Source organism: Lissotriton helveticus, chromosome 8 (genome assembly GCF_964261635.1).
Source record: "Lissotriton helveticus chromosome 8, aLisHel1.1, whole genome shotgun sequence".
NCBI classification, from domain to species: domain Eukaryota; kingdom Metazoa; phylum Chordata; class Amphibia; order Caudata; family Salamandridae; genus Lissotriton; species Lissotriton helveticus.
Genome location: NC_136069.1, coordinates 1,679,236,539 through 1,679,260,472, shown reverse-complemented (window position 1 = coordinate 1,679,260,472; position 23,934 = coordinate 1,679,236,539). Strand labels below are relative to the sequence as shown.

At 41.6% G+C, this 23,934-nt stretch overlaps 1 protein-coding gene across 4 annotated transcripts in view; it reads left to right on the top strand.

Moving 5' to 3' along the window:
- LOC144773622 (transient receptor potential cation channel subfamily M member 2-like) overlaps positions 1-23,934 on the top strand; it is a 1,628,848-nt gene that overhangs the window by 1,011,382 nt on the left and 593,532 nt on the right. For 3 of the 4 annotated variants that reach the window (XM_078658771.1, XM_078658769.1, XM_078658768.1), the window contains one exon: positions 17,326-17,397. The exons of the other annotated variant lie outside the window; for it this stretch is intronic. In XM_078658771.1, the coding sequence (XP_078514897.1) occupies positions 17,326-17,397 (72 nt within the window). The remainder of the gene's footprint in view (positions 1-17,325; positions 17,398-23,934) is intronic. 4 annotated transcript variants of the gene reach the window in all.

Below are 23,934 nucleotides of genomic sequence, written 5' to 3'. Positions count from 1 at the left end.
TACTCCTCTTTCCTTTTTCTTCTCTCCTCTTGACTCTTTCTACACCTCGCTTGCCTCTTTCTGCACTTTACTTGCTTCTTTCTGTACCCCTCTTGCCTCTTTCTGCACCCCTCATCCTTCTTTGTGCCACTTTCTTGCCTCTTTCTACACCACTCTTCCCTCTTTCTGTACAACTCTTGCCTCTTTCTGTACCTCTGTTGCTTCTTTCTGCACCCTTCGTGGCTCTTTCAGCAGCTCTGTTGGTTCTTTCTGCACTGCTCTTGCTGCTGTCTAATACTCTTTTGCACATTTCTGCACCCCTCTTGCCTCATTCTGCACTTCTCTTGCCTGTTTCTGCACTTCTCTTGCTTGTTTATACACCTCTCTTGCCTCTTTCTGTACCTCTGTTGCTTCTTTTTGTACTCCTCTTCCTTCTTTCTGCACCCCTCCTGCCTCTTTCTGTGCCTTTTTGGCCTCTTTGTGTACCTCTCTTACTTGTTTTTGCACGTCTCTTGCCTCTTTTTGCACCTCTGTTGGTTCTTTCTGCACTGCTCTTGCTTCTTTCTGCACCTTACTTGCCTCTTTCTGCACTTCTCTTGCTTCTCTCTACAACGTGGTTGCTTCTTTTAGGAATTCTCACAACTGAAGACTTGGGTCTATCAGCAATCCGATACCTATGTGATGGCAGCCATCTAGATCCTCTATCATCCAATCTTACACACGCTCGCTTAGCGCCAAGATGCTCCCTTCGGAGCGAAAGGTTGCGCTTAATAAATACCCACAAATACAAATACTTCTCTTCCTTCTTTCTGTATCCCTCCTGCCTCTTTCTATACCTCTATTGCCTATTTGTGTCCCTCTCTTACCTCTTTCAGCACCCCCTTGCCTCTTTTTGCACCTATGTTGGTTAATTTTGCACTGCTCTTGGTTCTTTCTACACCTCACTTGCCTCTTTCTGCACTTCCCTTGCATCTCTCTACTCATCTGTTACTTCTTTCAGCAATTCTATTGCCTCTTTCTGTACTTCTCTTGCTTGTTTCTGCACCTCTCGCATCTTTCTGCACCTCTGTTGATTCTTTCTGCACTCCTCCTGCCACTTTCTGTACCCCTCTTCCCTCTTTCTGCATCTCTCCTGCCTCTTGCTGCATCCCTGTTCCCTCTTTCTGCAACTTTCCTGTCTGTTTCTGCACCTCTCTTGCCTCTTTCTGTACTTCTGGTGCTTCTTTCTGCAATTTTTTTACCTCTTTCTGCACCCTTCAAGCCACTTTCAGCACCTCTGTTGCTTCTTTCTGCACTTCTCTTCTTTTTCTGCACTCCTCCTGCCTCTTTCTGTACCTCTCTTGCCTCTTTCTTCACCTCTACTACTTCTTCCTGCAACCCTTTTGCACCTCTATTAGTTATGTCTGCACTGCTCTTGCTCCTTTCTGCACCTGTTTTGCAAAATTCTGTATCCCTCTTGCCTCTTTCTGCACCCTCTTCCATTTTTCTCCACCTCTCTTGCTTCTTTCTGCACTTATCTTCCTTCTTTCTGCACTGCTTTTGTTTCTTTCTGTACTTCTCTTGCAAGTTTCTGTATCCCTCTTACCTCTTTCTGTACCCCTGTTCCCTCTTTTTGTACCTTTCTTGCCTGTTTCTGCAACTGTCTTGCCTCTTTTGGCACCTATGTTGCTTCTTTCTTTACTTCCCTTGCCTCTTTCTGCACCTCTGACTTAGAGGTTGTTTTAATCCCTCTGCCCTATTATATACTAGGGCCTTACGGGGGAGGTCATGCCAATCACAGAGGGACCCCAACCCATAGGGTATCCTAGTGTATGTAGGTGTTTTCACTGTATTCTAAGTGTCGTTCAGCATAGCACTAGCTCTGGGCCTGGTTAGTCAGAGTCAGTTACCACTAGTACCAGTCAGCAAAATGTTGGGGGTACAGGATGACTTTGCAACAATGTCTCTTTCTGCCCCTCTGTTGGTTCTTTCTGCATATCTCTTGCTTCTTTCTACACCTTTCTTCGTCTTTTTGGACTTATCTTGCTTCTTTCTGTGCTTTTCTTCCTCTTTCTGCACATGTCCTTCCTCTGTAGGCATAGTTAGAAATTAGCATTTTAAAAAACTTTGAAATTCACTGAAAAAACATTGGTTCCAGGGACATTATAGTTAGAAATTAGCATTTAAGAAACCTTAGAAATTCACTGAAAAAAACACAGGTTTCATGGACGTTATAGTTAGTGGGACATTTCACCCATACAAAACCAGAGAAATGTGTCCATTTTAGTTAGTTGAGCTAACTATAACTCACACCCTCGCAATGCACTGCTGATGATGTCACATATTACATTATTCATTACATGGCCAGTGACATCACTGATGACCTCACTGATGACATCTCAAATGACATCACTAAAAACATCATCCATGTGATAATCTGATGCACCTCTTCACACCCTAATATAACCTTTGATACATCCACTCTAAATACAGACTACCATCATTTTCAAAACCATAGACACACCAATACCAGTTACTACATACCCACTCTCTGATTCCCAGGTCTACACCCACATCCACTCGTTCACCCATACAGTCACTCATACATGCAGTCACTCATCAATATAGCACTATCATATGCAATCATACAATTATACAGACATTCACACATGCCACTCATCCATAGAGTTACTCACACACCTAGTAAGTCATGCAAAGAATCAATCACACTCCCATTTACTCACCTATACAGTAATACACACACCACCTCACTTATTCATACAGATACTAACACATACTTAGTCTCTTATACAGTCACTGAGACAAGCACACACTCATCTATATAGCCACTCTCACAATCACTCACTCTCACATATAGTCATTACATACTCCAACACTCACATATACTGCCTTTCACATATGTAGTTACTCCCACATGGACCACTGATACATCCATTCACTGACCAACACACCCATACACACACTCACCCACCCAAATTGCCCTTCACCGATGCACTCTTACACCCAGTGAATTACCCATTCACACATCTATGCACAGAGTCACACACTCCCCACCCCCCCACACAGATACTCGGGCCCCCATACAGACACTCAGATATCCAATCAATAACCCATATAGACACTCATGTAGCTACTCACCCAGCCATGCAGCTGCTTACACAGCAACTAACAGACTGATACAGACATTCACACAATTTAGTCACACACCTACTAAATCATCCATTCAGACAACCATACACCCACTCATTCTTCAATAGACCTTGGCATTTATATATATAAAACATACTTAAACTTTACAGAAAAACCCAGTCACTGGATGATGTCATCAGTAATGTCATTTGAGATGTCATCAGTGATGTCACTGACCATGTCATGTATGATGTAATATGTGATGTCATTATTTGTTCTTATTATTATTAGGAGAGATTTATAAAGCGCATGACTGCCCTGAGGCTTCCCAGGCCTGCAAGATCAAAAACTGAGTAGGTTGCCCGTGACTTAGAGATATTGCTTGATATGTCTTGATCTCTTTTTGAAACTTTAGTTCTCTATCAGTCTGTATTCCAATGGCAGTGAGTTCCAGAGTTTTGGAGCCAGATGGGAGAAGAATATTCCTCCCCATCTTTCCCTCCTGGCCTTTTTTTGTATTTGGCATTCCTCTTCTGGCTGGAGTGTAGCCGCCTATTTGGGATATAGGGAGATATTAACTTCCTGATCTTTTCCAGACCTTTATGATGGCGAGCTCTGTGAGTGATGATCAAGACTTTGAAGTTTAGTCTTGCTTCTATCGGCAACAAATGGAGGTCCAGTAGGTGCTTTTTTTCTGATTCCCATGTGGGAACATTACAAAGCAACCTAGTGGCTGCATTCTGTGTTACCTGCAATCTGTGCGTGACATATTTTTGGGCCCCCAAGAACAGTGAGTTTCCATAATCTAGTCAAGAGGTGACTAGAGAATGAACCACTGTCTTTCTGAGCTGTATTGTCACTCTTTCCAGGATTTTCTGTATGCTTCTCAATAGACCAAAACAGGTTACAGCCATCTTCTTGGCCTGTGTCGCCAATCAGAGGTCTGTTTCTAGCCAAAATCCTAGGCTTTTTATTGTTTCTGTGGGTATAGGTGGATTACCCAGGCATACTGGCCAGTCTATAATGGGCCTGGGTATTGATTTATTTCTGAGACATAATACCTCCGTTTTCTCCCCATTCAGCTGTACACAGCTTCCCGTCATCCACTCTTTAACTTCTATCAAGCAAGAAGACATTTTCTCCCCGTGTCTGCTATTTTTTGGTTCCAATGAAATCACCAGCTGCTTGTCGTACGAGGTAATGGATTGGTCAAATTCTTGCTCAATCTTGGCAAGGGGCTCCATGTATACATTAAAAGAGGTGGGCTTAGTGCTGATCCCTGTGGGACGCCGCACTTCAGCAGCATGGTTTTGGAGAGAGTAGAATTTTCCTGTACTTGGAATGTTCTATCATTCAAAAATGACGACAGCCATTTGAGTGCCAAGCCCTGAATCCCAATATTTGACATCCTTCTGCGTAGTGTTTGATGGTGCACTGTATCAAATGAGGCGCACAGATGCAATAAAAGCAGGATTGCTGATTTTCCCTAATCAATTGATTGTCTCAGATCTTCTAACACTATCAGCAGGGCAGATTCCGTGTTGTGCTCTGAAGCCCATCTGAGTTGGATGAAGTCATTTGTTGATCTCTAGAAATTCTGACAGGTTTCTGTTGATGTGTTTTTCTAGCAACTTGCCTACAAGCGGTAGCTGGGAGATGGGATGAAAGTTCCCCAATTGGTCTTTATCTGCATTGGCTTTTTTTAGCAGGGGCTTTATCACTGCATGTTTCTAAGCCCCTTGTTCTTCACCCAGATCTAGGGATTGATTCATAACCCTCATTAGATTTGGTGCGATGATGAGTGCTTCTGTTCTGATTATTTGTGGGGGTGCTGGGTCCAGGGGTGAGCCAGACTTCACCTTCTCAATCAAAGCTTCTATATCTTTCTGTTCTAAAATGTAAATGTAAATGGTGGAAATATGGGGATCACCTGTTGTGGGGGAGCTATTTCCCTGTCTACTTCCCCCTCTGATTTACTGACTACCTTAGTGTCAAAGCTACTATAGATATCCGTTACTTTGGAGAGGAAGTATGTGGCCAGGTCATTACACCTCTCCTCTGAAGTTTCAGTAGGATCAGTATCAGTAATTGGATTAGTCAAGGTCTTAATTACTTGGAACAATTCCTTTGAGAAGTTCTGAGCCCTATTGATTTTTTCCTCAACTTGGCTTGGCTCGTTTTAATGTTATCATGATAGTTTCAGATAGCTTTTTTATACTCTGCTTTGAGTAGGGGGTTGTATGTTTTTCTCCACTCCCTTTTGAGCCTTTTGCATTTTTTCTTTTCTTCTACTAGCTGGGAGTTGAACCATCCTTCTGTTCTGATTCTGGCTTTGGGCTTTAGTACTACCTTGGGGGCCACAAGGTCCAGGGGTGAATAATCCATGATTCCTATCTTGTGTACTCCTCTCCGGCTGATACTGGCTCTTCAGTGTCCAGGTTTACAATGTTAGTTAGGCCTCCCCCATGCTAAATGATTGTTTTTTGGCCCATCACCTTTTACTTGTTGTTGCTATGGGGTATTCTTCCCTATCCTCCCACCCCTTGCTTCCGTATCGCAACCAGGATAAAATGATGGTCTGACCTTGGGACCAGTATTGGTGTGGCTACTTTCATATCTGGGTCATTAGTGATTACCACATCCAGGGTAAGTCCCTTGTCGTGTGTGGCCATTGTTTGTAGTTGGGTTGGATGTATACTTTCCAGTCCTGACAAAAGTCTTTTATATACTTGGATGGCTCTTGTTCTCCAAATGTAAGTTTAGATCCCCCAGTATGGTGATGTGTTTTTTTTATAGAAGACTGACCAACACTTCGGGCAGTTCTTCTAAAAGCTCCTCATAAGGACCTGGTGGGCGATAGATTAGGAGGCCTGATAGGGTAAATTTCGGGGATAAGAGAATTGGAAAGAAGAGATATTTGCATCCTTTCAAGGCCAATGACTCTGTATTGCAGTTATACCCCTTTTTTTAAAAGAATGGACCCCCCCCTAGCTGGCCTATTCAGTCCAGCCTGTGTATCTCATAGTGTGGTGGAAGTGCCATAACTATATCAGGTGAAGAATCTTCCTTGAGCCAGCTTTCTGTTAAAAACAGAGCATCTAATTTAGTGTCCTCTAACAGCATTCGGAGCTCAGTTGTGTGTTTGGGCAACAATGAACTGTTAATCAGTCCTAATTTCCATTCCTGTAGGCTTTTGGATCAGTTCAGTTTTTTATTGTGTTTTCTCTCTATCTAATGAGATGCCTTCCAATGTTGTAAACAGTACAGACAGTTCTTTACTATTACTCCGGCATTCATAAAATCCCAATCCTTCTTACAGTTGATTCCTCGTCCCTATTATACACAATTCCTCTTTGATGTATACAATTTCGGTAATTTGTGCAGGGGCCGTTTCCCCAGGGTGTGGACGGGCGCAGATGGGCTTGCCTTTGGCGTGCCAGTGGTGCGCCAGCGGCGCGCCCACTGCACACGTCTGGCTGAGCATCGAGCTATACCTGCTCTCACTGGAAGTGGCGATCAACTATAGTGCCACCCCTCTACTCCCAAGGTAGCGTCTCCCTAGTCTCAAGACCAGCCCAGCACTACCTCTGCATAAACGGGAGCCCCACGGTGGACTGAGGAATGAGGGACAAGTGCAAGCAATGGTATTGTTTTTCTAGCAGCGCTTACAATTTTCAAGTTAAAACATTTAGCTACAAAAAAATAAAAAAACGTTAAAATGAGCGAGGTCTGTGCAATATACAAATAGCAGCAGTTAAATATCAGCAGCAGTTCCTACGCGCATGGCGGTTCGTTTCTGTCTAGCGTCTTACTTGTTTTCTCATCAGCAGTGCAAGCAGGGGTGCGAGTTATAGTTAGCTCAACTAACTATAACAGCCGCATTTTTCTGGTTTTGTACGAATGAAATGTCCAACTAACTATAACATCCCTGAAACCTGTGTTTTTTTACAGTGAATTTCTAAGGTTTTTTAATGCTAATTTCTCACTATAACGTCCCTGAAACCTATGTTTTTTTCAGTAAATATATATATGTATTCATATATGTATCACAATAAATCAGTAAAATAAGAATTCAGTCAAAAAATTATTTAGGCACTAAAATAAATATTAACATATAAAAATCCCAAAGACTCATTTACTAACGATACTATAAACATTAAAATAAATTAAAACATAAAACCAGATAAAATAACATTACAAATAATGAATGCAATAAAATCAATGTAACCATTATTATGAAAGCTATTAAAGTCTAAAAATATTAAATATACTATTCCCACTGAAGTTTATGCGAGAGTAGGGAAAGTGTTGGACTTTGGCGAGGTTAGATTTGCTATTCCCACTCCAGTTACCACAATTGTAGGGAAAATGTAGGGCTTTGGCAGGGATAAATGTACTATTCCTACTCCAGTCACTGCAACTGTAGAGAAAGTGTTGAACTTCAAAAGGGTGTCATTTTCTATTCCCACTCTAGTCTGACCATCAATAGGGAAAGTGTTGGACTTCAAACAATGAAACAGTAGGCAACGTGCTGGAGTTTGGAAAGGTAAAATGTATTATTCCCACTACAAGTTGTACACTAGCAGTGAAAGAATTGGATTTCAAAGGGATTACATTTCCCATTTACACTTCAAACAACACAATAGTAGGGAAATTGTTGGACTGAGACAATTAATTAACATCTCACCCCATACCCCTACAAGGTTAGCTGCCTACATCTATAATATAACAAAAAAATAAGTATACCGTAATTTATATATTTAAAATAAATTAAACAATACATTAACATTTAATACATATTTGTTCATGATTATTTGATTAGCCTTTTAGCCAGGACCCCTACAAACCTAGCAGCCCTCAAGTAAAATATAATTAAATAAGTATTCCAATTAACAAATTTAAAGTGCAATTAAATAATTTACAAATAATAATTAGTAGTGAAATAATGATTACTTAATTAACATACCACCCTGCAAACCTAGAATTCTGGACCTAGATAGGCAGTACCTATCTTACTTCTAGTATGAATCAAATAAATATTTAATTAACAATTAACAATACATTTTTAGTTATTACTACCTAATTGAATTTCTACCCTAGACCCCTAAAAATCTAGCAGCTCACAACTAAAATATAAGTGCAATAAATAAGTGTCACATAAATTCGATATCAATGAATTAGTTACTGATTATTGATTAAATGTTAATTATCAGTTAACTTTCCACCATGTACCTTGCAAAACATAATATTCTGCAAATACCTAAATCAGTATTACATAAATTACATAATAAATATCAATCATATATTTAAATAAAATGTGTTAAATAATTTATAATTATTTAATATATAATTAACTTCCCACTCTGGAGGTTTGGTCTGGAAACATGGCCAACAGGATGTGAGCTCCCGAGCTCCCAGTCAGTCAGTGTGAATAATACTGAATAATCTTGCTAAATCCTTCAGTTTTTTTCATCCCACCAAAGCAATGTACACCAGACACCCACGGATAGCTCGTTGCCATCTGCAGCCTTTTTCTCCCATAGGGATCTGGTGAGAATGATGGAGTTAGTGCCTTTGCCAGTTTGAGGACATATGCATGCACCTCAAACGAGGAGGTGACATGGCTGACCACGCGGCCTACAGGCCCCTCAAAATGATTAGCTCGGACATGAAGGTTCTTTGAAAATTACTTGTCACTCGGTTGACTGCCCACATAACCCACCTGGTGCATGAGGACCAGTGTGGTTGTATTAAGTAATGAGTGAGCATGTATGAGATTCTATCTCCCCAAATGCACATGGAGCCCCAGTGTGAAATGCTCTGTCTTAACAATGAGCCACATGCCACTAAAGTCCACAGCAACAAACAGATGCACAAGAGGTGACTGGCAGAAAATGAATGCAGCTGTTGTGTATGCTTCCAGGAGAGACAGGAGATACATCAGTGAAGCAGCCCCTGGCATCACAGGCAGCTTGCGCATTGATAGAATACGAGGGAGGGGTGTCTGTTTTGCATGTCCGAGGTAAGCCCTTGCTTAACTCTCCCTAAAAACCATCCAATTAGGAGTCAAATGTATGCATACATGTGTTGAGATCCCCAAGCTTGTGGTAAAGATCTCCACATATAAAAGATAGAAGAGGTGGAGCCTCCACATGTAGATTGTGAATCACATTTTTTAGCACGAGTAGCTAGTTATTTTGCCTGTCCTTTGTAAGACCGGATAGATTGTGATTTATGTTCTATCTACTTGTCAAAGTAGCTGATAGAAAGTGTTTAGGTGACATTGTGAAATTGAAGTTGTGTGAGATTTGAGTGTTAGTTTGGTAGATGATTTGTTCTTTTTTTTCTTCACAAATAACAATACAAGTTAACTGCACCTGAAGGGCTTGTGTAAAAACCATCACTAGTTACATCGATAATTGCTTTTAAATTATTTTTTTTATCACAAGCATTTGGTGACTAAGGTTTATGTCCTAGCACGTTTTGCTTATTGTGTCACATATTGCAATACAAATATTTTTTTCTCTTTGCTCTTAAAAGCAGTGCAAACAGCTGTCTCTTCTGTGTAGTCCTGCTCATGCAGATGTAGCTGCACTGTAGTATTCATTTATGGGGATGTGGCGTACAGCAGCGCACCAAGTCACCTTGCTGCACTTCCTATGCATTGCATTTATGCAATGCAGTGCATTCCTGTCCTTTCCCCTGCGCTAGCACCGTTTCGACAGCCTAATGCCAATGTAGGAACCCTTGCACCATGGTGTGGTGCAAGGGTTCCGGTGTTGTCGGCAAGATTACTTAAAAACGATATTTGGAGGAAGCAGCACACATTGAGACGTAACACAAAATGATGTGGTCCCCCTGCAGAATGTGATGGGGGCCACCAAGTCTCCCATATCTCACAGACATTCATTGGCCTTGTGCAGGTTGGCCTCACTCAAGGGGTTGAGGGCCCTTTGATGCGCTGGCTGGCGCTCTGCACAGCAGGCAGCAGGGGCCAAGGTTACGCCCCTCTCAAAAGGCTACCTCTGCTAACAAGTTATTGCTAGTTAGCTGTGTGCATCCTGCTGCTGTAAATACTCAAGGGTATTTACTTTACCAACCACACAATGGTGAGTGGCTGAGCCCACTTCAAACTGGTAATCGGCATGCTGCACCTGTGTATTTACAACACATGCATGAACCCAATAAACTTCCTTAAAGGATAAAAGCCTTAGATGAGTACAACAGGTAAGCTTTCCCACTTCCCAATAAAACATAATGGGCACACAATCATTTTTAAAGTGAGCACAGTGGAAAATTGGAAGCATTCTCCTTTTAGTTTATCATTTTTGGCAGTGCCATCGAAAAACAAGCTGATGAGGAATTCTCTGGCCAAGCAGGCTCTGAAAAACAGAGTCATTAAATTGTTGCATGTTAGATGCACATACAGCATCTCCCACTGTTCTGTTCATTGCAAAACTTCATACAACAAAGTGAAAGCAAGCTGTGTTCACTATAGATAAAAGAATTTAGACTGTCGTCAGTGTAAAGAAGTCCAAATGTAGGTAGAAGGATGAATTAAGTATTTATTAGGTAAATAGGATCTCATCCACAGGATACATGTCTCACAGGTAGAAAGGTCCAGGCTTAACTGACTCTACATTCTAGACTAAGTTATCAGAACATCCACAAAGAGTTCTGAAGCATGTGACATCCTAGCAACAAGCTACAAAGGCAGGATGCCACACATCTCCCTCCTTATAACAAAACAAAAATACGGAACATAGTTATTTTACAAAGTCATTCAAATGAGTAGGTGTACGTGTAATCCTTGAAGATTTTCTGATGATGACAGGATCAAAAATAGTCTGAGGTGACGAGGTACCTGTGGAAGGAAAACTTGACACAGGAAACTTAGAATTGTCAACAAAGTCTCTTTTGATCACAACAACCCTGTTCAAGTTCCAGATGCGATGATCAGCGGTTTTGATCGCATTGCCTAAAACTTTGATAACTTGAATGGGTTTAAGAATGAGGCAGATAACATTTTATTCTTCTTACAGGGATTTTTTATGAGTACCCAATCACCCACATGCACAACGGTTTTTTTAACAGAGTGTCTCAAGTCATGAATCCTTTTTCTAGCTAGAAGCTTTCTCTCCTGACTTACTTTCCACTCGTCACTTCCAGTTTATCCCTTCAGATGCAAGTCATTAACCCAAGGCGGGGTAACCATAGTGTTAGCACGTCTACATCTGAAGAGCTCAAATGGTGTTCTGCCTGTAGTGGCATGAGGGGATAACCTATAAAGTTTAACTTTTTTGAACACATCTGACCTCCAATCAGAACCTGCAGACTTAGACATTCTGATTGTTTCCTTGAGCACACGGTTAAATCTCTCCACGGTGCCATTGGTCTCTGGGTGGTACAGAGAAGATTTTTTATGTTTAATGCCATGCTTAGACAAAAAAAATTCCATCTCCCTAGAGACAAGTTGGCTCCCATTGTCTGTCAAAATGATGTTGGGAATACCTTCTCTAGCAAAAAGCTTCTCCAAAAAACTTATCACATGTTTAGTCTCTATTCCACGAGTGATGGCAATCTCTGGCCATCTAGAAAAGAAATCTATTAAAACTAGGACATACCACTCAGAATCTGCTGAGTGAATAGGCTCAAGAATGTCTAATCCAACTTCCTCCCATGGCTTGTCTGGAAGCGTTCTAGTAACCATGGGTTGGATTTTGGGTTTCGCCACTCTTTCACTTAACGCACATTCCATGCAATCTCTAATCTTCCTTTCCACTTCTAAATCCATGCCGGGCCACCAGTACGACATCCTCAAGTTCTCCTTTGTCTTTTAAATGCCCATATGCCCACTATGGGCCAGCGAAATAAGCTCAGACCTGACTGATATAGGAGGAACCAACCTAGTACCTCTAACAAGTAAACCGTCATGTTCAGACAATTGGTCTCTAACGTGCCAAAACTTCTCCAAAGTGTCACCATCTTTAGGTTTAACCTTCCACCCAACTTTGATCAATCTCAAAATTTCCAAAAGATTCAAATCTTCTTGTGAAGCCTCTAACCATTTACATTTGTCAATGATACACTCACCTACAGTACAAACCATCTCATCTTCACCTTCCCAGTCTTCGTCCAGATCTAACTCTTCTTGAGAAACAAGACGAGATAAGGCATCCGCCACTTTATTTTCAACACCCGGGAGATATTTGACTTCAAAGTTGTAATCTTGTAATCCTACTACCCATCTTGTGATTCTACTAGAAACAGCGTCAATCCCTTTGGTCTTTAGGATCTCACATAAGGGTTTGTGATCAGTTCTTACTTCAAAAGTACATCCCCATAAGAAGTTCTTTAACTTTTTTATAGCCCAAAAGACAGCTAACGCTTCACGTTCCACCACGGAATACCTTAGCTCTGGACCCCTCAAACTTCTTGACAAAAACAAAATGACCACTTCATGCCCTTCAATCATTTGTGTTAAAACTGCTCCTAAACCTTTCAGACTGGCATCTGTTATCAAGACAGATTTCCTCTCTGGATCAAAACTATTTAACTTAGGGGCATTGTTCAATTTTTCTTTTAGAAAGATGAATTCCTTTTCACACTTGTCAGTCCATATAAATTCAGATCCTTTCTTCAGCAAGGATCTCATACCAACACACAAAGAGGCAAACCCACAAATAAACTTATTATAGTACTCAGCCATACCTAGAAAGCTAATTAACTCATCTTTGTTCTTCGGAGAAGACATCTTTATCATAGTATTGATTAAACCTGCTTTTGGCGAGATACCATCTTTCGAGATTGTGTGGCCAAGGTAATCAATAGAATTCTTTTTAAATTTGCATTTTTCCACTTTCACCGTCAGACCAGATTCAGACAACCGTTTCAAAACTCCACCTAGCCTAAGATTATGCTCTCCATCACAACTTCCAAAAATAAGAATATCATCCTGATATACTCTCACACCTTTCAAACCTTTTAAAACACCTTCTAGAGCCCTCTGAAAAACTGAGGCAGCTGACACCAACCCAAAAGGAAGTCTCACAAAGCGAAATGTGCCAAATGGTGTTACAAACGCAGTTAGATCCTTGGAGTCTTCATCAAGTTTTATCTGGTGATAGGCGGATCTCAAATCCACCGTACTAAAAACCTTTGCCCCCTTCAAGAGCGATAACATGTCTGCTATTTTAGGTAAGGGGTAGTGATCAACCACCACACTTTTGTTTAACTCCCTAAGGTCTATGCATAAACGAAGAGAGCCATCCGATTTCTTGGCGGCTACAATTGGGGCAACCCATTGGGTTGCTTCAACCACTTCTATGATGCCCTCCTTGACTAGTTTCTCCAATTCTGCTTTGACTTGATCTCTAACCGCAATGGGAACACTGCGTACTTTGGAACAAATTGGTACGGCATCCTTCTTCAATTTAATACAGTGATTATAATTCTTCAAACAACCTAATCTTTCAGTAAAAACATTGGGAAAATCACTTTTTAACTTATCTACAAAGGAATCATCACAGTTTTGATTTACATTAACAGTATTGTTATTAATTAAAGAAAGATCCTTCAAGATGATGGGTGGAGAAGAATTGGGATCTAACATCACTCCTAAATCCTTTTGATCAAACCAACTTAAAATGTTGTCGCCTTTTTGTGAAATATAAATTTTAGAGTTGGTGAGTCTCCCTTTGTAATCAATGTTTCCAAGAAAGTACCCTAAAAGCTCTATAGGTTTCCTGCCATACGCAAGTGGTTTTATATCTGGGTGAAACATTTTAATACTCCCCTGTAAATTCTTGAGATAAAATTCTTTTGCTACAATGGTGATTTTGGCACCTGAATCAAATAACACTTTAACGGAATGACCATTAACCAAAATTTCATCTGTAGGGCAGTTTTTTGGTTGAGGACCAAAAACAACTTGAACTAGAATTTGGCCACAATCAACATTCTCATCACCTTCACTTGTTTCATCAAAATCATAAAAGATCTCATTAACCCTTCCTTTGTACTCCTTCCCTTTGCAAGCAACAGTGAAATGTCCTTTCCTTTTGCATTTGCTACATGTGGCCCTCCACCCAGGACACTGCCGGTCGTTCGCAAAATGTCCCATTTTGCCACATCTAAAACATTTCACTTGTGCAAAATCAAATTTTTTCTCTGGTCTACTATTGGCAGATTTGTTACTGCTTACATCTCTCATACCAGTTCTCTGGCTGGTATTTTCGTTTGTTATATTCGGGGTCTTAACAACATCAATAGTACTTTTGTCTTTGCTTTCACCATTCTTTTTTATGACGTCTACACACTTAATAGAGTGCTCTATCCTTTTCGCTATGGTAATTACATCATCTAAATCAGGCTCATCTTTCTGCCATAACTCTTCTCTAACACGTTCAATACTGCAACCTAGTATAAACTGATCCCTTATCCGTTCATCAACAGAGGCAGCAAATTTGCAAGATGATGCCAACTTTCTCAGTGCAGTTATATAATTTTCTATACTTTCTTCTTCAAGTTGTAATCTGCGCCCAAAATGATATCTCTCTAAAATAGTAGACACCTTTGGAAGATAATGTTTGTCTAACATTGCTATACAAATTTCATACTCGTTTAAATTTCTGTCTTGTATTTCTGGGAGATGATAAAATACTTCCTGGCCTTCTGAACCCAAACAGTGTAGTAACAAAGCTGTTTTCCTTTCCGCGCTCAAATTGGCTCCACAAACCTTTGCATACCTTTCAAAGACTTTACGCCATTTTTTTCCATCTAATAGGAGGGTCCCCAGGAGTTTGTAAAAAGAATGGAGGCGCTGTTACATTCTGCATTCTGCATAGACTACACTCAAAATATATTAACTAGAATAACACAACTTATGTGATACACAGTAAAACCCCCAAGGAACAGGAATAATGTTTTATCACATGCAGAGATGTAATAATATTAAAAAAAAATTTCACCAACTCAGTGTCTTTCTTTTTTTAGAATTGTTGTAGATGTGTTATGTCCAATAGTCAGCCGACAATAACAGCCAACAACAACTTGTCTTGCTGTTAACACATCCGTTGACACGTCTGTAGTAGAACTCAAGGCAGACGATTATTATTTTTTTTTTGATTTCCCTGTTTATTCTGCCACCAAACTCACGTAAATTGGCTTCCGATGTGGTGATTGCGCTCGGCTCTCCAAGTCACGGAAGCGCTTTCAGAAGTAAACAATGAAGGTGGCTGCCACGTTGTTGCGCATGCGTGAAGACGCTCTTGCGTGACGAGGGTTACCAGGTTACGCGGAATGCACTCGCATGCGCATGCGTAATAGGGAATGTTGTGGCGCCGCGTTGCACAGGCGAAGAAGAACACCGCGAGGTTAGCTCGAGCTCGAGCCGGGCAAAGGAAACGGTAAGGCTTCACCTTTGAAAGATGCCACTTACGTGTGTGGAAGTGAAGGTCCAAAACAAAGTCAACTGCCTGATGTGTTGTTCCAGCTGGGCAGCCAGTTGAAACCGTGACAAGCGCTGAGATCGAGAAGGGTGACACAGAGGTGTAATCACTTAACAGCGCTTAAAGTTACAACAAGCGTTGACACGAGAAAGAGGTTGCCTCACAGCGCTCTGCACTAAAAGTGTTGAAGCGAGGATATGGTTACCTCACAGTGCAGCGTAGCGCACAAAGTTAAAAAAAAAAACGTTCAAAAGAAAACAGTACCTTATGAGTTTTCCCATATAAAGATCAGAAGTCCTTGTTGATAAATCCTTGTTGAGATCCTTTCTTCTTTTCTTCCTTCTTAAGATCCCGTCCTGTTGCCAATGTAAAGAAGTCCAAATGTAGGTAGAAGGATGAATTAAGTATTTATTAGGTAAATAGGATCTCATCCACAGGATACATGTCTCACAGGTAGAAAGGTCCAGGCTTAACTGACTCTACATTCTAGACTAAGTTATCAGAACATCCACAAAGAGTTCTGAAGCATGTGACATCCTAGCAACAAGCTACAAAGGCAGGTTGCCACAGTCAGCAGCTCAAATCTCGACAGGACTGAATCAGCTGTTCATCATTTTAAGGTTGGTAACACAAGCACCATGCATGCCTATTTTTTAAACTGCTAGAGACAAATGCATTTGTAGTGAATTGTTGTTTGAATCAAGTGTTTGGTTTATTTTATATTTTGAAAGCCCAGCTGTTTTGTGTAGCACTCACTTGATTTGAGCATCCCAGTTGGTCATCCAGACATGTCAACAAACACGTGAAATGTGTTTACAGTGTAAACAATAGCAGTAATTGACTCCTCAAGACCTAGATGCAGGACGAGTGTGCAGCTTTTGCACAAGGGAGTAGCCAGAAAATCAAAATGTCCCTCACTTTGAACCAACGCTCTTATGGGGCCAAGCAAGCTAAGCAAGACATCTCAACCCTCCACAGAAGACATCCAAGCATATATCCTTTCATCCTTCCATCCACTTGCTGATATTTACCTTTTATCATTACATTCTCTCATTCACTCATTTTTTCATTCATCATTCAATCTTTCCAAAGAAACCACATTTCTAGTTCTTTATTGTTTGATTATTTAAAATCTTACAATATTGTTCCAATCATTTCTGTTGTAAGAAAACCTAGTTCTAAAAAAATAATAAAAACATGAATAGATAAACCATTCATTCATATTATCAAATATGTTAAACTTCATAATACCAATTGCATAATACAGATTACATTTTATAAATGGCCTATTTTACAACTCGATTTGATTTTACTGGTCTAACTCTGTTCTTAGTATTAATAAAAACTTTACAAAAGCTGAGTTCAGTATTATATCATCTGAGTGCAGACATCTGATCAGTGCCAGTCTACAAGTCTGTATTCCTCAGAAGTTAAAATACCGCTTACGTATAGATTTTCTTTCAGTTTTAAGTTTCGGGAACACGCACAGCAAATGAATAATATTCTCTTCCCCTAATTTACATAAGTGACACAGCGTCAGTTCCACTGTTCGAAGCCAAGGCATTACATGACATAAGCCAGGGAAAGCACCAACACAAGCTTTTATAAAAATATGCTTATGCTTCAGAGACCATGAAGTTTCAAGATATGATTGGGATTTCACCTTTGTATAGCTATATATATATCATTAATGACCATGCATGCTTTCTTTTTGCAAAAGAGTTTTTATCCAGAAGCAGTGATAGATGTTTTGTTATTTTATTAATAGGTTTTTTAAACAAATCTGTAGTTATTGTCATATCCCAGATAGAATTCGCAGAGTATTCTTCTACTGCAGTATGTAAGTACCTCTAAAACTGTATCTTCTTATTTGCATTTATTTCCTACCATAACAGTTTTAACATTTGATTTACGTTATCCATTTTTGTTCTTTTCCATACTTTTATAAATTGGCCTTTTCGTGCGTTTAGCTGGTTAGTTAACCCAAATTCCAATCTTATCTGTGCAGTTGATGCGTTGTGTGGAAGTTATAAAAGAGATTAAAAAAATGTTGTCACAGCATTATTGATGATTACAGAATCTCTTCCACAAAGTGCTTCGCAACCATATGTTATTGATGGCAATACTTTTGCAGATATTATTTTTGAAAGCGATAAGTAACTCAGCCCTCGTAATGACTTCTGCAAGATTCTAAATGCAGTTAACAGGGTGTTTGCTCTCCCTTGCATGTCAGCCTTGTGTGGATGAATAGATCCTATATCAACAAATAGTACTCCCAGGTATTTGTATGTTCGTACTTGCTCTAAATAGGATTTATTGAGGAACCAATTATGCTTATATTTTGACCTTCAATTTTTGTTAACCTCCATAATATTTGTCTTGGTTTCGTTTAGAACTATTCCATTATCTTGTGAATACCTTGCTATCCTATTTATGAGACGTTGCGGCCCGGCCTTTGTTTATAGCAGATGTAATATCTGTTTGCTAGCTTATTTTGGAGGATAGGCATTCACTTCATCCAATGCTTCTGTTAGGTCTGATAAGACCAGGTTAAAAAGCAAGGGTGTAAAACACACCCTTGCTTCAAACCAGTGGAAGTTAGAATTCCTTTGGTAAGCACGAAACATCTTCCATCTGAACTCTGACCCAGGTGTTTGAATAGAGGAGTTGGATTGATGTTAAGAGGGACAATGGGATACCTTGATCCTTCAACTTTGCCACAGTAGTTGTCTATGTACACATTCGAAACTTGATTTAAAGCCCACGAAACAAAAATACGTTGGTTGCTTCTTTGCTATGCATTTATCCCTTAATACTGACTGTACTAATATATTTGTTGTGGTGCTTAATCCTTGCATAAACTCTGTTTGATTCAGTGGTATTATTTGTTTCTCTTTTGCCCAAATAGAGCATTTTGATAGTAGAACTCCTGCAAATAATTTGGCATCTGTATCTTGTAGGTGATATTACTGAGCCCCTCCATGTTTCAGAAATTATTGATGTCGTGACAATTTCCTTAAATACTTTTGTGAGATAATCCACCCATATATCCGGGTTTTCCTTATAAAGTGCGAATGGAATGCCATTGGCACCAGAAGCACCATCTTTTTTCTTCTGAATTAGATTGCATACTTGATTTGTTGTTATCACAATGTCATGATCCTGTCAATTATTAGCGTATCAGTCACATTCACATTGTCTTCTAGTCGGTTGGTTTCCCAGCTGGTATTTTGCTGTATTATCAAGAATGTAAACCAATCTTTTTCTTTTAATGTAGATAATACAGCTGGTTCATTAGGGCGCCATAAACCATTTATCGTTTTCCAAAAAACCCTTGTATTCGATTGTTTACTTGCGTACAGTACTTTAGCCCAGAGATCATGTTGTGCTCGATTTCTTTCATCCCAGATTAACTTCTGCAGACTATGATTAATACTCTTTAAGTTAGAATGTAAATCCTTATTGTTTGGGCATTTTTGTAATTGTCTCTGAAGGCTGTTACGTGTTCTTCTCATCATCGTGTTGTATGGGTTAAAATGATTTTGTTTCTTGATCCAATTTGGGCATTCTGTACTTCTTATAATGTGGTTTAGACACATACGTTTTGACCAGTTTCTGTATGAAATGTGGCCATTGTTCTGTTACAGTTAAAGATTCCTCTTGAAAGCATTCTTTAATAAATTTTTGAGCCAGTTGGTCAGTAGCTTCTTTGGTATTCTCTTTCAAGAATATTCTCCTAAAATTAATTGATTCAGTCGGCCCGGGTACTGTTGCATATGTTTTATACAATATAGATTTATAGAAAAAATATGCTGACTATGATCGCTGTCAGACATTTTCTCCATGGGAAAGGTTATCTTGTTAAAAATATTCAAAGATGCTATTGTATAATCGATTCTTGATTTGTGACTCTGTGAATGATATGTTCATGCTGTAGGTGAATTTTGTAGTAGTCTCCCTTTTAAAATTCTTAGTCCCATTGATTCTATATCTTTAACTAAGCTTACGCCTAACTTGCTTTGAATCGTATTAGTTACTTCGGTTATTATTTTCTGAGGGATTTCCGATAAATATTCCTGTTGCTGGGTTATATAATCTCTTAAATAGGGCACAAGCAGATTTAGGTTAAAGTCCCCTGATATGAATTATTCAGTGAATGGATCCTCAATTATTTGTTGCAATAAGAAACTAATGAGTATAGTGCTCATATTACTCCTTGTGCTTGCTGTGGGATGTATATATAAATGTATCAATAGTATGGATTGTAATTTATTGTTTTCCTTGTACCCTAGTTTTACTGTTAAGAAATTGTTGTTATTCATAATAACTTGTTCGTGCTCCACTTATAAATCTATGGCTATGATAATTGCCAGGCCCCCTCTGGGGGGGTCAATATTTGTTTGGCTTAATTGCTGGCTCAAACTATCCTTTGTTTATTTATTTACTTATTTGGTGTTTTATATAGCGCAAACATGACCCTAAATATGGTATCAGAGCACTTTACATTTACACATCTTTAAACTTAGAACAACACGTTCGATATTCAAATTTAGTAAATATATCAGCGTGCAGCAAGTTGTTAGAAACAGTTATGCTAAAGTTCCTAAGTAATTCTACATTGATTTGTGAGAGAAACATTTGTGCTTTAGCACTTATATATACAAGGCCAAAATGATGGTTAGGGGACGATGTGTGTTAGGACGTGTGTGAACAACAAGGTCATCTGCTAATGCCTAGTCTGTTGAAATTATGGAAGGAATTTTCTCATAAAAAAGGATTTTGCTTCATTTTTTAAAGCAGAAATGGACGATATTCTTCAAATATTCGGGGGAGAGCATTCCCAATTATTGGTGCTGCACCAGAGAACACTCAGTCATAAGTTATTTTCTTTCGGAAGAGGGCCGGTTTCAGTAATAAATCTCCATGACTCTAGGAAACTCTGCATCCTCCTGATAGTGTCTTGTAGTGTATCCCTTTGTGAGTGAAACATGCTATTTTTAGTTGTATTCTTGCTTCGTAAGGCAGCCAGTTGAGCACTTTTTTGAGATGAGGGGTGATGTGCTCAAATTTTCTGGAGCCAGTTATAAGTCTTGCAGCCGTGTTGAGACAAGCTTTTAGTGTTGCTATTGAAATCTTGGGTAGACCGGCTAGAGTTGCACAAACGTACTCGAACCTCAATATGACTAATGCCTGGACTGCTGTTTTAAGGTCTGAGTTATTTATGAAAGGTTTCAGAGGTAGCTTAAATGAAAATGGGATTTGGTTAAATCTACAAGCCTTGGAGTACAGTTTAGCGCCGTGATCAGCTTGGTCCACTCCAAGATATTCGTATCGGTTTTTCGGGGAGAAATCAGAAGAAATTCAGTTTTGTGCGGGTTAAACTTGAGGTGATTACTAGTAAGCCAATGGACGTTTCTCTTTAGTTCCTGGTTCCTGATACTGATCTCTTCTATTGATGTGATCTTGATGTAATGATGTCTATCATCTGCATACATGTGGAAAGAGATGTTTGCTTGTTGTAAGATTTCTGTGAGTGGCTCTACGTAAAGATTGAATAGAGCCGGGGATAGTGTTGAGTCCTCCATCTCTCCTTCAGGAAACAACTCAAGACCTGGCTGTTCGAGCAGTAGTGACCCTCCCCCCACCCCCCTCAGCGCCTTGAGACCCTGCGGGTGAGTAGCGTGCTATACAAATTCTGCTGATTGATTGATTGGTACTCCAATAAGATTTCTGGATGATGCAGATAGTGTGTGGTTTACTAAGAATTTTTGCGATCTGTTCTTTAAGAACAAACTAAACCACTTTAAGACTGTACCCTCTAGGGGCGTGGCCTGGCTGCACCTAACGCTAACAATAATATCACAACAGAGCCACCCAATAATCCCCCAGGGACTAACGTGGCTTCGGCGAGAAAACCCGAAGACCCCCGATATCCGCAGTAAATCCGGAAGCTTCACAGTCCTGGAGGCCGAATTCGTGGAGCTGAAGTGCTCCGGTGGGGGAGGATCTTTGTCCGGTCTCCCTAGACCTCACGGAAGTGCCCTGGCGGCCGCCCGACATCTGGGGCCTCCTGCGGCCTAGTGCGAGCATGAGAGCGCTCCAGGCACCGGCCTAAATTTTATCTAGACGCCAGCGGCAGCTGCTCTGTGCCGGCGGCGGGCGCTGGAAGTAGCAGTGAGCCCAGCGGATCCTCCCAGAAGCCCGAGCCTGAATGAGAGGCATCAGCGGGAGTGTGCCCCCCCCAGGTGAGGGGCAAGAACGGTGAGCACAGGGGCACTGGCGAACACTGCAGCACAGCACAGCACCTGACTATAGCCAGCAGCACTGGGGCACGAGACGTGTGGCTGCTGGGGACCCAGGCAAGGCGGCGGTGATCCCCTGAAGGTGTGAGGAGGTAGGGCCGCAGCGCAGACCTGCGGCGGCCCTGCAGAGCAGGTGACGCGATTGGCGCATTGAGGGGACACTGGACCAGGGTGGACGGAGGGCCCTTCATCGGGGTGGAACCCAGCTGGTGGCAGTCGCGGAGGCGGGGAAAACGCCTGCAGACAAGAGCGTTCTGGGGCAGGAGAGGAAGGAACCTCAACAGCACAGGAGACATATCGTCATTAGGGGAGCGCCGGTGGCATTGTTTGGCGCCAGGGCAGAGGGCGTCAGAGGCACCAGTTCACGGCCGTCGAGCGGCACTGCGCACCTTTTGGGCAGAAGGGTCTGGCGCGGTGTGCCATCGTGGAGAGGAGGGCGGTCAAGTACGGGCCATGAGGAGAGGTGGCGCCGCCCGGGGGACTGATCGTGGATCCAGTCTCTTGGCCCGAGGGAGACACTGGGAGAGCGCGGAGCGGACGTCTGGGGTGCAGACGGAGTGGTGCCGGGGTGATCTCGCAAAGCGCCCCCCCCCTTCCTCGGTGAGGACCCAGCACTTTGGGCACCGGTCATGAGGCCTAAGAAATCCACGATGACTCAGACCAATACTATGGATAACTACACGGCCACTACGGGCGGTGGGGGCGATGCCCAGGGCGGTGCTCTGACGGAAGCACAAGAACCTTCCTTGACGTCGATCATGCAGGCCATCCAGACGCTGGGCACCACGCCGGAATCAAAGATAAACAAGGTATCCATTGAAATGGCGCTACAGAGAGCAGACTTGAACAAAACTTCGGAGAAAGCCACTCAGAACGCGACGGATATTGCTGAACTCCAAAGTACCAACAAACAGTTGCAATAACAGGTGCAGCGCCTGTCGCATCAGCAGAAGGTAGTCACGGCTCGCCTGGAGGATCAGGAAGGAAGGGCCCGCAGAAATAATATACGCATGGTGGGTGTGCCGGAGAAGATGGAGGGGCCAAGCATGGACTTGTTCCTGGAGGATCTCATCGTCAAGCATTTACAGCCCAAACGTCTTTCGAAAGTTCTTCGCTATTGAGCGTTCTCATAGGGCGCCGGCCCCTCCGCCACGCCCGGGTGCCCCGCCGAGACAATTATCGCACGGATTCTCAAGTATAGAGATCGTGATGCCATCCTGCAGGCAGCCCGCCAACATGGAGATCTGCGTCTGGACAATGCCACAATCAGGCTCTTTCTGGATTTTACGCTGAAAGTGCAACTGGAGCGCCGATCCTGTGACTGAGATAAAAACCTGCTTCGAGCTCGGGGCATCAAATATATGATGTTTCTCCAGCACGTCTCAAGCTGTTGTTTTTTTTTTTTTTTTTTTTTTTTTTTTGCTTTTTAAAAACTTTATTTTTGATTATGCAAAGAAAAACATAAACATTCCCCCCCAATTGTGGCATCATACAGAACCGTTGCATACCGGACGACAACCTCATTACTCAAGCTGTTGGTTGATGGGAAATCTTTCTGCTTTACTTCCCCGGAGGATTTGCACTCTTGGCTGGAGGAACACGTAAGTGCATCAGGGGGCCCTGGATCCGGAGGCGGATGGAGGAACACAACAACGCAATCTCTGACGTCCTCGGTTGGCTCCACGGGGAGAGGTCGTCGACAACGCTGTGGTACCTTGCCCTCCAGTAGGACGCGGCCTCGGAGTCTTTCGGCCTCGCCGGACATGAGGTGAGGTGACCAGATGGACTATGAGCGCATGAAAAGGCTGAATTGCACGTGATGTATTTTGACTCTCGTACGTAGATATTGACTATGCGCCAGGGGTGGTGATGGATATTGTCCAGAAGGTTGGCCCGCAGGTGTGGGGGCCCTTATGAGGTGGGAACTGCATGAGGGCCCAGTTGACACTGTTGGGGAGGAGGGGAGGGTGTTGAAAGTATGTGGGTTGGAGGTCTGCAATTTGTCAGTGATTGCATTATCCAGGGGTATCAGGACAGGATGTGGCGGCTAATATTTAGCAATGGGGGGTCGACGG